Source organism: Melanotaenia boesemani, chromosome 22 (assembly GCF_017639745.1).
Source record: "Melanotaenia boesemani isolate fMelBoe1 chromosome 22, fMelBoe1.pri, whole genome shotgun sequence".
NCBI classification, from domain to species: domain Eukaryota; kingdom Metazoa; phylum Chordata; class Actinopteri; order Atheriniformes; family Melanotaeniidae; genus Melanotaenia; species Melanotaenia boesemani.
In genome coordinates, this window is record NC_055703.1 from 1794084 (window position 1) to 1809647 (window position 15564).

The following is a 15564-nucleotide window of genomic DNA, read 5'->3' on the forward strand; positions in this document are numbered from 1 at the left end:
GTGATGGTGGTACTGATGAAGATGGAACTGGTGATGACGGTGATGGTGGACCTGATGAAGATGGACCTGATGGTGAAGATGATGTGGAGTACCTACTGGTTTTGGTCCAGTAAAACTACAGTAAATCCCGAGGGAAATGACTTCATCGGCTGTCTTGTTTCTGGGTCTGTCTGCACGTGATATAAATAAAGTTGATTGATGAATATTTCATTAATATTTACCCGTGACTGTAAAAGCGGTGCAGGACAGCTCTGGTCCCCCCACCCAAACCCCCCCAGCTCCGCCTGGTAGCTACATTCTGACTGGGTGGAGGACGTCGTGTCCTGGTGGTGCTGGTATTTATAGGCCGTGTAACACTGGTATCAAATGTAGAGACTTTAATTCTTTTTCTGGTCAGTTTTACAATCCTTTACAATCTCCTGTCAAACATCTTTACCCTGTTTCATGTTCTGGTTTATGAGGAAACATGTTTGACACAACAGCTGATCTACATCTGAATTCACTTCTCTAAAACTATCTACAAATCTGAGGAGCAAAATGGCCGTCTGTCCAGGTAAAGCTAAGCAGATGCTGACTAGTGCTGATGGAGTGAAGTGTGTGTCGGCTGTTTGATGCTGGTGGCGTGCTGAAGCCTCCCGCTACAGTAAGCAGCGTCCCTGCAGAGAGTCGGGATGATGCTGGCTTGGTGGTCTGATGTCTACATCTTCTCAAGGCCCAAACTCTTCACTTTTAGTTTACTTTTTCATGATGGATGACAACTCCAGAATCATGCTCTGCAAGACAAAAAGTGTTTTATTGTTCAGATCACACACACATGCAGCCCCACTAGCAGCTTATTGTCCTCATCACTGTTAGAAATAGTTAAAAACCAAACACAGTAACCTGGATTATGTTGACAAGTCCAATAAAAGATTTAAATAACTAAACATAGCATTTTATTCTGTTTCATACTGCAGGTTTTCCAGGATTAACAAATAAAAACATAATGATGGGTACCATTTATTTATTTATTTAGCTTAAAAGCTTGTTATTGTCTTAATGGCTTGACAGGCAGCTTTGCTTCTTCTTACAGGCCATAACCCTAAAAACTGATCTTGTGTCCACGTGGGTCTTGGTTCTGTAGATCTTACATGCTAGAAGACATGAAGAAAATGACTGTTTTACTAATATAAACCCTCATCTTCACCCATCTAACAGGAACACCTAGCAGCTGTTTGCAGAAGCCTGCTGTTATTAGGAACACGTTAAAAATGTCTCCCCGGGTAGAAACATGCTCGACTTATTCAGTTAGATAGTAAAACCTTAGAGTTTCTGATGTGAAGATGTGTGACTGGATTTCTCCAGGGGATGGTCCAGATGGTCCAGGAAGTGGGTTTCTCTCTGCTCACCCTTCTGAACAGCTGCATTACATACTTTAACTTTAAACCTCGATTAATTTATTAATAACAGGATCATCAGGCGAACAGGGCTCTACCCTGCAGAACGTCTCCTCAGTCAGTAGGGGGCAGAAGACATCCACTGTCTTTAACAGGAGACGTGGGTAGGTTTGCAGAGGTCAGGTTATTGTGAGCTCTTATGTTTTCCATGCAGTAGAGACAGCTCTTTCCTGTAGTGGTTCCAGTGACATGAACCTATTCTGATTACAGCTGTCGGTGTGTCGGGCAGAGTGATTGAGCCGGTTAAAGGGCAGCAATGAGAAGCTGTCTGGAGATGATGCTGCAGACCAGGACAGACCCTCCCTGCTCGGCTGCATTCCACACTGTAACCAGAACATCCCCCTCAACCAACTGCAGACTGGACTCTAGAACCGGGGGGAGGCTTAATTTAGGCCACCTGTGCGGTCCTTCACTGTTTCCTATCCACATGATCTCTCTGGGCCACATTGTCGGCAAGCGGGGAACCTCTTTCTGTTGCTATGCCAATGATACTGAGCTCTACCTCCAGACAGACCAGCGGTGGACAAAGTCTTCAACTCCAGTACCCGAGTCAACGTCAGCAGTCAAATCTTACTCAGCTACAAGTTGCTGTCAAAGTTTTACTCAAGTTAAAGTACTGAAGTACTTTTAAAAATACTCAAGTATTCAAAAGTACTAAGTACATGTTCTAATGTCAGTACATTATCCGTTAATGTAGAGCACTTTGTTTCAACTGTGGTTGTTTTAAAGGGCTTTAAAAATAAAGCTGAGTTAAGTACATTGCTGTAGTTTTCCGAGTGAGCCTGGTAACTGTGAAAGGTTCTGCTCGAACACAGGACTTTTAAACTTGTAGGAAGCATTTCTGAGACATGACCTCGGCTGCTTTCTCCGCTTCACTTCCTCCTTCTTCCGTTTCAGAGTTTTGTTTGAATGAAGGCGAGAGAGCTACGCAGACCCAGAATGGCTTGTTTTCATGACTCTGATTGTGAGCTGAAGGCCTGTTTAGGCCACAATGCTGGAACAGAAAAACGTAAAAGTTTTGCTACGTTCTGGCCTCTTGTTTCCATGGTAACAGAGTTTTGGGTGGATAAAAACGTAGAAACAATGGCCTCCAGGGGCACATTTTCTAACAACGCAGGGCAAGTCAGTGGAAAGTGGAATCGTTTGGCAACGATGACCTCTTCCGTCTTATGGCTCTGCTTAACCTGCCAAGTCGTGTCGACCTCCGTGTCGTGTTTGTGTTGCTGCATCTTTTTAATTTATTTGGTCTGTTGAAGCAGAAGCTGTTTCTGGAGTAAAGCGAAGAGCGGAGATAACCAGCGGTCGACACGCCACGCTTCTGGCATGCGCATCACGTGGTCTCTGGTCCTCTTCTCTCCGGCAGGGACGGAGTTTTCATTCCGCTGCCGCTGCATCTTCCTGCGTTTTACGTGGAAAGTGTCGAGTCAACAGGCCTAAAAGAGACGAGAGACAAGCTTCCTACAAATGTTCCTAAAAAACTAATACTCAAGTCTCTATCAGAGTATTTGTTTTGTTACTTGACCCTGGGGTTACTTACATATTTGTACAGATACTCAAAAAATGTACATAAGTAGTACAGCTACTGTCCACCACCGGGCCAGACGCCCTAACAACCTGCCTGGAGGAGACGAGAGTGACCACCAACTTTCTCCAGCTAAAGTCAACTTTGCGTCCCACCTTCATTTGAGCACCAAATCCAACACGTATGTAAAGCTGCATCTTTTCCATGTGAGAACTATGGATCAGGAGGCCGTATCAGAGGCTGCTGGACCTGGCTTTCTGACTGAAGCCACTCAGCAGGGAGCTCCAAGACCGACAATTCCCCCACATGAAGAGCACTGCAAAGGCATTCAAGGCCAAGCTCTGGATCACACATCTCCAGAAAGGGAGGGTGAGACTTTCCCAGCCTGGAGGAAATGTCCCAGTCCATCAGAGACGGCCATGATTCTCACCCTGAGCAGTGCTGAGTGGATAGACCGGCAGCAGAGGTCAGGCAGTGGAAGATGCTGCTGCATTCATCTCAAACCCACTCCTCACACCTCCTAGACCGCCTCAGACCAGCTGTGGTTAGGAGCTGAACTACAAGGGCCTCACAGTGTTTAGGCATCACATGGATTGAAGGACTGCATCCGTTCGGCCAGAAACGATACAGGAAACAGAACTGCTCTCACCTGAAGGTGCATTTGCTAAACACATTACCTGGTTCTTTGTATGATCTGCTCACTGCAGGTTTTACTTTTAATAATTTCCTTAGGTGGGAAACAGCTCACACACACTGATAAGAGTTCAGGAACATACGCGGACCCTTGCTCTACCAGGGCTCCAGGATGTTCTGATCACAGCTGAAAGCTGGACCAGAGTGTTTGATGCATGCGAACCTGTGAGCATGATCAGGACGGTCTGCTTCTCGCAACACGTCAGCAGGGTTGATCTTTTCTTCCAGCCATGCGATACTACGACGTCCTGGGCTTAAATGGGTTGCTGATCACTGCTGTAGAGCATGTGGAACAAACTCTGCTTCAGGTTAAAAACCGGCGAATTTGCTGCCTTTCATGAAAAGAATTTATCACTCTGGAAGTTTTAAGTTTTATTTAACTACTTTCATTTCTTTTTGTTTGTTGATAATGTAAAGCTTCCTCTGCCCCTGCTGTAATGCTTTTATCGTGTTATGTAAAGCACTTTGAACAGTCTGAGATGTGCTGCATAAAGAAGCTTTCTGCTCTATTTAATGATAACAGCATGAAACACTTAGATAATTTATCTGAACCTGTAAGTAAAACTTGTCAGCCTGATATCCAGATGAAGTTGATATAAGAACAAGTATGGACATGTCCTCACCATGGACATCCTCCTCCCACCGGCTGGAGGAGGCGGGGTCATTGCTGGACTCTCCCCCTGGTGCAGGTGCTGGGCCTCGGCATCTGTCCCGCTCTGAGAGGCCCCGCTGTCAGACGGGCTGGCCAGCTTGGCCTCCGACAGTCCTCGGGACATGAAACTGCACTTCCTGGCAGTGGGATGGTGGTCACTGTCTGGAGAATCACTCATGTCGCTGAGCTCCTTGTAAATACTGACTTTGCTCTGCTTCCTCAGCGCTGCTGGGATCTCCATGTGGCTGGCCATCAGGGTGGGTCGGGGTCCTGCATAGTGCGGCTTGCCTGAACCGCGAGGTCCGTTCGACTCCTCGCTGCTGCAGGAAGGCTTCCTGGTGTCCAGGGTGTGACGCCGCTCCACAGCGCCAAGATGCTGCAAACCCTGGATGTCCATGTGGCTGGGCATGCATGCCGGCTGCTGGGTGGAGCAGGAAGCCTCCTGATTGGCCAGTAAGGCCGCATTAAAAGGCAGCACCTCCACATGAGGATCAGACACAGCAGAGCAGGTCATCTGTGTGAGCTGCATCAGCCTCTGTGGTGAGGAGTTACTGAGCACACAACCCTGCTGCACCATGGAGTTTTTCTTTGACCTGCACACACTGTCATCATCTCCATATTTATATCCATACAAGCTTTGTTTGATCTTCTTTACTCCCAGATGGAAAATCTCCAGGAGGTTGAGGAATAAAGAAACTCCAGCAATAACAAGCATGAAAACCATGAAAACATTCTTCTCTGTGGGTCTTGAGACGAAACAGTCAACGCTGTTGGGGCAGGGCAGCCGCTCACACTTGTACAGCGGAGACAGTCCCACGCCATAGAGAGCACACTGACCTATGATGAAGCCCACCTCCACCACAGACCTGGTCAGGATATGGAAAACATATGTACGAAGCAATGAGCCTCTGAGCGGAGCTTTCCTCACTTTCTTCTGCTCATCGAGCTTCCTGAGCTCTCTCTCGATTCTCTTGTGGTCCTCCTGCACCGGATCCGTCCCTTCCAGCTCAGCTTTCAGACAAGCCTTCTTCCTGTGCCGCTCTTTTTCAAGGGTCCTCAAACGGTACAGAGCGTGGCCCATGTACACCAGCGAGGGGGAGGACACGAAGATGATCTGCAGGACCCAGTAGCGTATGAGGGAGATGGGGAAAGCCTGGTCGTAGCAGACGTTTTTGCAGCCAGGCTGCTCCGTGTTGCAGACAAACTCGCTTTGCTCATCGTCCCAGACGTCCTCCGCTGCAACGCCGAGCACGAGCATCCGGAAAATAAAGAGGATGGTGAGCCAGATCTTCCCCACGATGGTGGAGTGGATGTGGACTTCTTCCAAGATACTTCCCAATAAGTTCCAATCCCCCATCTTCTCACATTACCATCAGCTGTCAGTGAATCAAGAATCATTCAAGCAGTTTGTAAGTTTAAAGCCAAATAAATGAAAAAAGCAACGAATGAAGTTTTACTTACACGTTTTCTAGGATCCTTGCTGCTGTTCATCCATAAAGCTTCCAGAGACCAGCACATCCATCTGAGCCAACGCTTGCTGTCTCTTTACTACTGTGAGGGTCCGCTGTTAGCTCTGGCTCACACTGTTTCACTGCAGAGGCAAACTAGGACCACAGTTTGGATCTATTGATCCTCCACATGACCCTAAAACTCCCCGAGGTTAGTTTCATCCTGCCACACTTTCATCAGGACACTAAACTGGAAATAGCACCAACGGAGACGTCGATAAACATCCACGCACACTTTCAGCTTTTTCTGCTCTTTGTAGACACGAAGTAGCTGAAATAATCTTTATTTTCCTCTTTTCTGAGGCTGCAGCAGTTTTACTTTACTTCAGTTATCAGCTGGTTTTGTTGTTTAGACCAGATGAAGTCATGTTTCATGCGGGCTATCGTCCAATCTAAAGGATCAAATGCAGTGAATGCTAGCAACCTCAAATCACCCTAACTAACCCTAACTAACCCTAATCCACTTTAATCCTGGTGTGATAGATGAAGCAGGTGGTGGAAACCTTCCTCAGAGGTTTTCTCCATATTGACATGTCAGCATCACACAGTTGCTGCAGGTTTGTCGGCTGCATCCATGATGAGAATCTCCCGTTCCACCACATCCCAAAGCTGCTCTACTGGACTGAGATCTGGTGGCTGTGGAGGCCGTTGGAGTCCAGTGAACTCATGGTCATGTTCTAGAAAGCAGGTGGAGATGATCTGAGCTTTGTGACATGGTGCATTATCCTGCTGGAAGTAGCATCAGAAGATGCTCCACTGTGGTCATAAAGGGATGGACATGGTCAGCAACAATACTCAGGTAGGCTGTGCTGGTTAAACCAGGCCACGTTGGTACTAAGGGGCCCAAAGTGGACCAAGAAAATCTCCCCCCACCATTACACCAGCAGCAGCCTGAAGCGTTGATCCAAGGCAGGATGGATCCATGTTTTCATGATGTTTCCACCAAATCCTGAGCCTAGCATCTGAATGTGGAGCTGAAATGGAGACTCATCAGACCAGCAACGTTTCTCCATCTTCTATTGTCCAGTGTTGGTGAGTGTGTGTGAATTGTAGCCTCAGTTTCCTGTTCTTAGCTGGCAGGAGGCACCCGGTGTGTCTTCTGCTGCTGTAGCTCATCTGCTTCAAGGCTGGACGTGTTGTGTTCAGAGATGCTGTTCTGCAGACCTCGATGGGAACCAGAGCTTATTTTTCTTACTATCAAACCAGTCATGTGATGGCTGATTATATATCTATATTAACACTCAGAGGAATGGGTGTATCTTAGAAAGTGGGAGTGTAGTTACTTCTCAGATTAATATTGCACATAAAATGGCAGATTTATGGAAACCAGTGTTTTTTTAGAAGTCATTTCAAATCCTGTAAGTGGGTAAAATTAGTCTGATGAAAGAAAACAAAACCAAAGCTGGAGGAGGGAAAGTGGAGTCCAGTCTTCCAGTCAGCTCCTATCTTTCATTTTTCTCTCACATCACGATTATACCAACACACAATCCAGTAAGTCCACAATGTGTCACTTTTAGCCAGTTGTAACCCACCTCCAGGTGTTCTGATACTTTTTTAACCTGTATTTATACGTGTAGTCCTACTGAAACAAGAGACACCTGTTTACCTAATGTGCAGGTCTTTGGATCTTGGTGTTGCTCTTGTCTCGCTCCAGAAGCAACAAGTGGGCTAAGATGTAGAGGTCTGTATTAATAGGTGCATCATGGAGGCACTCTCTGTACGTGATGAATCCTATTAGGTGTTTTCCCGCCTGTATGACCTGTTCTGTGCAGCCATTATACCATTAATCCAGGGGGGTGGGGCTAGGGCTAGCTGTGTGGGCTACCTGGAGGAGATGAGGTGGACTCAAGCTTTCAGAACATAAACTTCAGTCATGAAGAGTGATCAGATGATCAGTCTGCCACAGAAGCACCAGCTGATGAGGCCGTCCTGCTGAACGAGTCAGGAACGCAGACTGGACGCTTTAAAACAAATGTTCTCCCTGCTAACCTGCTTATCTGCAGGGAATCACTGCAGCAGCAACAGAACAACAAGAGCTGAAAGACGAGCAGTAAAAAAAATTTAAACACTGATTAAGAAAAATAAAAACTAAAGGCGACGCGTTACTAAGTGCAGCAAACTCCAGGGGTTTACCGTTACTGTGTTACTACTGGATCAGACACTTCACGTTGCTAACGGACATATAGCTGAGGCTGAGGCTCCACCACGGATTGTCACGGTGACGGGTGGATGTTCCACTGATCCAGCCTCCACCCTGGATCGCCACAGTGACGGGTGGATGTTCCACTGATCCAGCCTCCACCGCGTATTGCCACTGTGACAGGTGGATGTTCCACTAATCCAGCCTCCACCACGGATCGCCACAGTGATGGGTGGATGTTCCACTGATCCAGCCTCCACCCTGGATCACCACAGTGATGGGTGGATGTTCCACTGATCCAACCTTCACTGTGGATCGCCACGGTGACGGGTGGATGTTCCACTGATCCAGCCTCCACCGCGTATTGCCACGGTGACGGGTGGATGTTCCACTGTCCAGCCTCCACCCTGGATCGCCACGTTGATGGGTGGATGTTCCACTAATCCAGCCTCCACCCTGGATCGCCACGGTGATGGGTGGATGTTCGACTGATCCAGCCTCCACCCTGGATCGCCACGGTGATGGGTGGATGTTCCACTGATCCAGCCTCCACCCTTGATTGCCACAGTGATGGGTGGATGTTCCACTAATCCAGCCTCCACCCTGGATCGCCACGGTGATGGGTGGATGTTCCACTGATCCAGCCTCCACCCTGGATCGCCACGGTGATGGGTGGATGTTCTACTGATCCAGCCTCCACCCTTGATTGCCACAGTGATGAGTGGATGTTCGACTGATCCAGCCTCCGCCCTGGATCGCCACGGTGACGGCAGGTTTCAGTGGTAATGAAAAACTGGACATGTATTTTCCTTCGTGGTCTCAGTAAAGCAAACAGTGATTGTTAGTAACGTTAACTCCTAAATATCTCTCCGGGACGTCCCTAATCTTTACATCACGCTAACGTCACTGCATCTGCTGGCTTCTACTCAGCTTTGACATGTAGAGGAAAAATTTTATTTGGGAACTTTCCACAGCTGAAAGTCTGATTCCCACCCTGCAAAAAATATTTATAAAGCTCTAATCTGACTTTATGCTTTTAATTCTGATCCTGTGAAGGGCGACTGTCCATCGACCAGGTAGCTGTAAAATAAGGTAAGGTACATCTGGTAGCAATGTCTCCTCAGCTGGATGCTTAGGAGTTTTTTTAACCAAGAATTTGAAAAATCAAACGGATTTTCAGCACCAACAAGCTCACGTTTTTTTAAATATGGCTGTCTGACCGCATCAGAGCTGATATGTATATATATATATATATATATATGTGTGTGTGTGTGTATTTACTGGTCTGACTGCATTGTGCTAAGGTGGTGGTGGAGGCATCATGGATTTGGGTTGTTTTCCAGGAGCTGGGCTTAGCCCCTTAGTTCCAGTGAAAGGAACACAAAGCTCCCAGCTTTGTGGGAACGGTGCGGGAACTGTTTCCTGTTCCAACATGACTGGATGAGGAGTCTGGTGTGGATGAGCTTGATCTTCCTGTAGAGTCCTGACCTCAACCTGATAGAAGACCTTTGGGATGAGTTGGAGCGGAGGCTGAGAGCCAGTCCTTCTGGTCCAGCTTCAGTGTCTGACCTCACAATGCGCCTCTGGAGGAACGGTCAGAAACTCCTAGAACTCCGCGCTTACTGCAATGAAGCAGCTGCTTGGTACTGATCACGTGACGTGTTCACTAACCCTGTGTTGTTTTCACAATTTACAAACAGAACATGTTTAGTGAGCTGGTGACAACAACTTTTCCTCAGATATCCAACATGGACTGACACACCTTTGACAAAAAAAAGATAAGTAAATAAAAACAAGATGAAAAAAAATAATATTTTATTTGATCCCTTCAAAACATTGTTTTGGTGACTCACTGACACATGAATTTATATTTTCTCCCTGTCCAGTTGCGGCTCCAGGATCTAATAAGATGGTATTTCTCTCATTTGTAGTGAGAGTGAGTAAAACCTTCCTGCCAGAGGAGTAAATGCCAACATTCGGATCCTTTTGTGCATTTATGTAAATACCGAACGGTGGTTTCCCTGCTTGGTTCTGTGTGGTGATGCAGGCTGCAAGTCCTCTGATTTCCTGACAACTTCAAGTGTGTGTGTGAATAGCACTAAAACTGTTTGTGTGTCTCTGGGTCCTGATTATTTTATTTTTGCTCACAATCGGTTTAAATTAAGGTTTTATAATCTTGGTTCTGTATCTGTAATTTATATTGAACAAGAATTGAATCTGAAACTGCTGTTAAACATACAAACTGATCGATTTCAGTCAAGCAAACTAAGGATCTGAAATCTGTCTGAAATGACATGAATCAATAAATAAATCGCTTAGAGGGAAGTTTCCTAAAACTTGAAGAAAATGCTGATGAATAAATGGAAATTAAAGTAAAGGAGCTCCTCTTTTAACTGGCAGCACACGTAACTGTATGCAAATTAGTTTAAATAAAATCAAGAAAACCTTAAACACTGAAACAACGAATGTTGATGCAGGTAAAATTATTTTAGGTCATTGTTATCTCTGCAATAACACAAGAAAACGCACTATAAAATTAACACAGAGATACCGGAATAAAATAAAGCCTCTTTCATAGTGGTCTGATATCCATGGATATTCTAAACTAATTCCCTTATAAATAAATAAATGAAAAAAAGATTTGTGAAAAGAATAAAAGAGAAAAAGCTGCTCGAGCAAACTTGGCTGATGATGGACACGTTATTCAAAGAAATAATTGGGTTTAAGTTAATATCATCTTGGAGTTAAAAGCATTAATAAGAAATTGGAAAACAATTCATGTTTTCCAAACAATTTCAAAATAAACTTTAAGGATCATCATGAATGCAGGAAAATTGACCTGCTCGGCTTTTCTGAGTGACGAGACTTTGACAAAGTTTTCTGACTCCAACCTGAAGACAGACGACTGATGTTGAATGAACTTTTCTTCCGGCAGGTTCTTCTCCAGGGTGCTTCCACAATGGCTGGTTGCTGTTTCATAATGCTGCTAATTTTCCTGGAAAGCAGGACTGAGGACATGGATCTGTCTGCAGGAGGAGACATCTACACTAAATCTCTTTTGTAAAATGTGTGTATTTACATTTCAGCATCACACATGGTATTGACCCTTATGACATTTGGGATAAACTTCTACAGGTGGAGAGAATTATCAGCATGTACATTTGTGTTGTTTATTTCATGTTATCACACGGCTGATGACGACTGTTTTCACAGCGGGAGGCCAAAGCAGTCACCTCCAGGGTTCAGTCGTGCAAGAATCTGAGTGTTTTATGAATAATTTTACTCTTACCTGGGATAATGTAAAATATTAAAATAAACAGGAAGGTACATCAGTTTGTTGGTAAATTAAGGGCGTATGGGGCCTAGTTATATCGGAGGAGACGATTGTTGAAACACAAAAGGGGGATCCCCACAGGAAGTAGCACTGTGGCAACAAAGGGGAGCCCTCAAGGCAGGTAATATGTGGAGAGGACCGGATAGGGGACCAGTCCTCCCTGCAGGGATCAGACAACGGGTCTTGGCAGAAGCCTATGGGATGGGACATGTGGGGCACAAACAGATGGAAAGAAATCTGTGTCATTGGCAGCACCTGTTCCTCCAATATGACGAAATACTTTGTGAAAAGCTGTCAGATATGCACCCTCTATAACCCTAAACCATTAAACCAGCGATGGGTATATTTCCTTTACGGCCAGCACCGGGCTCAGAGATACTACTGGACTTCACTGACATGGGAGAGAACGGGTGAAGGGTTTCAGGTATTTGCTGGTGTATACAGACATCTATACTGGATGGCCAGAGGCCTGGCCATCTAAAACAGAGGAGAGCAAACAGTGGTTTGGTAAACCATTACATTCCAAGGCATGGGTTTTCCTGAAAAGATCCGGTCAGATAATGGGACACAATTCAAAAATAAGGATTTACAAGCTGTGGAAAATATGTTGAGGTTACAACATGCCTTTGGTACAGTGTATCACCCCCAATCCCAGAGGAAGGTGGAAAGGAGGAATCTTAATCTGAAACAGAAGCTGGATAAGGTGTGTGCCCAGACTGGCACCTACTGGGTGGATGCTCTGCCCATGGCCCTGATGAGTGTAAGGGCATCGGTGAATTCAGGTACAGGTGAGGTCCTCACAGGTCGTCAATTTCCAGGACCAAGTGCTGGGCTGCAATTGAAGCCCAGCCACAGAAGTGGGTAAGTATCAAGATCATTATAACAATCTTAGAGCTCCGGTTACAGGGTTCGGATGCCAGGTGAGAGACCAGAAAACAACTAAGGAAGGAACCGAATGAACCCTTCACTGCTGAGTGGGTGCTGTTACAGCCCATCAAAAAAAAGTGGTCAGAACCCAGGTGGACAGGACCCTTCAAGGTGCTAGAGACAACATCTTGTGCGGTCAGGCTCCAGGGTAGGGGATCCACTTGGTACCACTGGAGCCAGTGTGCCCCCACTGAAGAACCAGGAAGAAACCTAAAGGACATCCTGGAACAGCAGCAGGAAGGGACAAGGGAGTCGGGATCGTCGGGTGGAGACCCTCCTACCAAAACAGGGGCAGAATAATCCCCGGTGGAGAGGTCTGACCTCTATTATCAGGTAGATGATGATAAAAGCTAATTGCCTAGTTCGATTAATGTAGGCTAAGTGCATTTCTACGTTTTGTTGTTGCATTTTTACAGTCCACAGAATTAAGGTCACAGAACGAGGAAGCTCTTGGGATAGAAGGTTTACAGCTCCTCAGTTACTGGTAGCATCAGAGCACAAGGACGACCAGAGCAACATGGAGGGACCAAGTTCTTGTGGAGAAATTGGAGGTTTATGGGTGTGTTGTGTGTAGGGTCGGCTGCCCTGGTGTTATTGATTCTTTGGTTATGGGGGGAATTTGAAGGCCGATTGGAAAGGAAAGGAAGGCGGGTGATAATTAGCACACAGGACAAGTGTCTGGACAGGTATGGTGGAGTGGAGTTAGCATATCCAAGAGGGACCACCACCACCTTCCAGGTAGACTTGTGTCAGACTAGACGGGTGGGTAGCGACCCCCGACCTGCAGTGGCAGCAGGGACTGCAAAAGAACATTTCTTTAAGTAGGGGAGCATTTACAGGCCCAGGGATAGGACTGAATCCCCTCTTAATTAGCGTTGCTGGGGTTCTCCTGGAGGACACCATCTATTGTTGTCCGTCCCAAAATGCCTGGATATGGAAAAGTATGAGCAGTCCTTTTATCACACTTTAGGTGTAGATGTAACAGGGACAGATTTCCATCATACAGCCCCAACCAACTCAGCCCCCTCAATCTTCACCTAACCAGAGGCCCTTATTCTGTCTAAGATGGCCACCCCACCGAGCTGCACTACGCTAGCGTGTCTGTACCCACCAGTGTCAAATTCCACTCAGGACCATTCACGGCCTATAAAGGCAAAGCTAAATACACCGGCTTTAACTTCCCAACTGAAGCTTTGGGTGTTGGTGTATACTTGGGAGAAATAGAGTCTATGTGGTGTAACAGAATGGAGTTGAAAGGTCATGAGTTAATTGGCTCATGGACCAGGAACGGTCTGTATTATTATTGTGGAGGCAGAAGGATGGTGGCCACGGTGGGATCCAGGGACACCAGAGTATGTGCTATGGTTAGACTTTCCACTCTACAGGCTGATAGACCTGTGCGGATAAGCTTGGATGTGGCAGGACAATTGACGACCCAAAGATGGAGGCATGTGCTGTCTAGACGTAGTGCAGGATCGTTTGACCCCACGCTGAATAGCCCTACATTCACGGACGCCATTAGAGCACCCCACGGAATTCCGAATGAGTATAAATTAGCTGATCAGACTGCATCCAGGTTTGAGAATATTCCTATATTATCAGCACTGTTCCCTGTCACACCCTAAAAATGTGGATAGGATTAACTCGTCCACTATAATGTCCAGAGATTAGCCAATTTGACCCGTGACGCGGTGGAAGGCTTATCGGAACAATAAGCCCCTTACCTCTTATGGCGGCTCTCGGCTTATGTTTTTTGCTGAAAAAGGGGTGTATGTGCAATGGTTGGGGATGCGTGTACTTTCATTCCCAATAACACTGCCCCGAATAGGACAGTGTTTAGGGCTTTGGAGGGTCTTAGGACTCTGTCAGATCAGACAAGAGAGCACTCAAGGGTAGAGAACCCATTTGAAGAATGGATGACTAGCATGTTTGGATAATGGAAAGGCCTTATTATGTCCATAGTGTTGTCCTTGGGTTCTTATGTGGCCATTGTGGTTACCTGTGTTGTTGCATTCCCTGTATTAGGGCACTGTGTGTTATTAACAGAGCCATGACTCCCGAAGGCGCAGCTCTGAAAAGGATGCCATTGTTGGCTGTAGGAGTTGCTGGGGGTGGGGATGGTGTGTCAGAAGAGGAGTTAACACTTAAATGTTGATATCTGGAAGATATCAAAAGGGGGAAATTGTAAGATAGTTTCACTATATGTATATATTGTTTTTTTTATTCATTTCAGTATAATAGTGACTTAATGGTTAAGAGTCAGCATTCAGTAGATTTCTGTTAAAAGATGATGGCTGCAGGAGTAAGTGGTTATCTTTAGAAGAGCTGAGTAGCAGACAAAACAAGAAATAGCAGTCATGCTGACACACACACCCGGTAGAAGCGACCTTGGGACAGCTGCTTACACTCTAGCTGTGGGTGGTACATAGAGTATAAGAAATCGCAGCATTAGGGAATAGATTCAGACTTTTTCTAGTTTTCACAGCGCTTGCTTTGTGCTTAGTGGAGTCTCCGGATATATATCTACAGGGAATTGCTCATGTAATCTCTTTGCTTCTAAATAAATATCCTGAAATTGAAATTAATCTCAAGTGTTTTTTCTCCATCAACAGACTCGGGGGAATCAGAGAGATTCCAACAAAACACTCCTATCCCTGTGGAAAGCCTTCCCAGGAGAGTTGAAGCTGTTAGAGCTGCAGAGCGAAGGCCAGAGGCAAACTGAACTCCTTTCATTATCCCAGCATTAAAAGGTGAGAGGCAGGTACACCTGGACAGGTCACCAGTCCATCGCAGGGCCAACACATAGGGGACAAACAACCATTCACACACACACACACACACTCCTAGGGAGAATTTAGAGTCAACAATAAACCTAACATGCATGTCTTTGGACGGTGGGAGGAAGCCGGAGTACCTGGAGAGAACCCACGCATACACGGGGAGAACATGCAAACTCCACACAGGGCCACCGCCCCCCAGGTTCAAACCTCCCCCAGCCGAGATTCGAACCAGCGACCTGTGCTAATTTACCCGATCCTAGAGAGGTTTCAAGGTGTTGCCTCAGCTGCAGGATCGAACCATCGGTGCAGAGCTTGGCAGCAGCCTGGTACTGATGCATCTGGACACTGAGGTCATGGCTTCTGGAGGATCGTCTAAAGTCAGGAAGCTCCTCTGCAGGAGAAACATCAGGGACAGACTAGATAAGATTCAGGACTGGACTTTAGTCATTTTGTGATTGTTTGGGGCAGAGAGCATAAGGTGAGCGCTTCCTCCAGTAAAGCAACCTGTTCAGACGGCCATAAATGGAGGAAGGGACCTAAACGTCCTCTTAGAGCAGCTTCTCCCAACCAGC

At 46.3% G+C, this 15564-nt stretch overlaps 1 protein-coding gene across 1 annotated transcript; it reads right to left on the reverse strand.

Moving 5' to 3' along the window:
* Window positions 1–431: 431 nt before the first annotated feature.
* On the reverse strand, window positions 432–5700 carry gja10b (gap junction protein alpha 10 b). Its single transcript, XM_041975704.1, has 2 exons — window positions 4275–5700; window positions 432–773 (listed from the first exon to the last, which is right to left on the reverse strand). Exons 1-2 carry the CDS (start codon window positions 5658–5660, stop codon window positions 735–737), a joined length of 1425 nt encoding a protein of 474 aa, XP_041831638.1. The 5' UTR covers window positions 5661–5700; the 3' UTR covers window positions 432–734.
* Window positions 5701–15564: the final 9864 nt, after the last annotated feature.

Bases quoted from the DNA above. Each gene is read 5' to 3' on its own strand.
- gja10b (XM_041975704.1), bottom strand. From the start codon at position 5,660: ATGGGGGATTGGAACTTATTGGGAAGTATCTTGGAAGAAGTCCACATC. The intron at 774-4,274 runs GTGAGGACATGT...TTTGTCTTGCAG, and splicing joins GTGGGAGGAGGATGTCCATG to AGCATGATTCTGGAGTTGTC.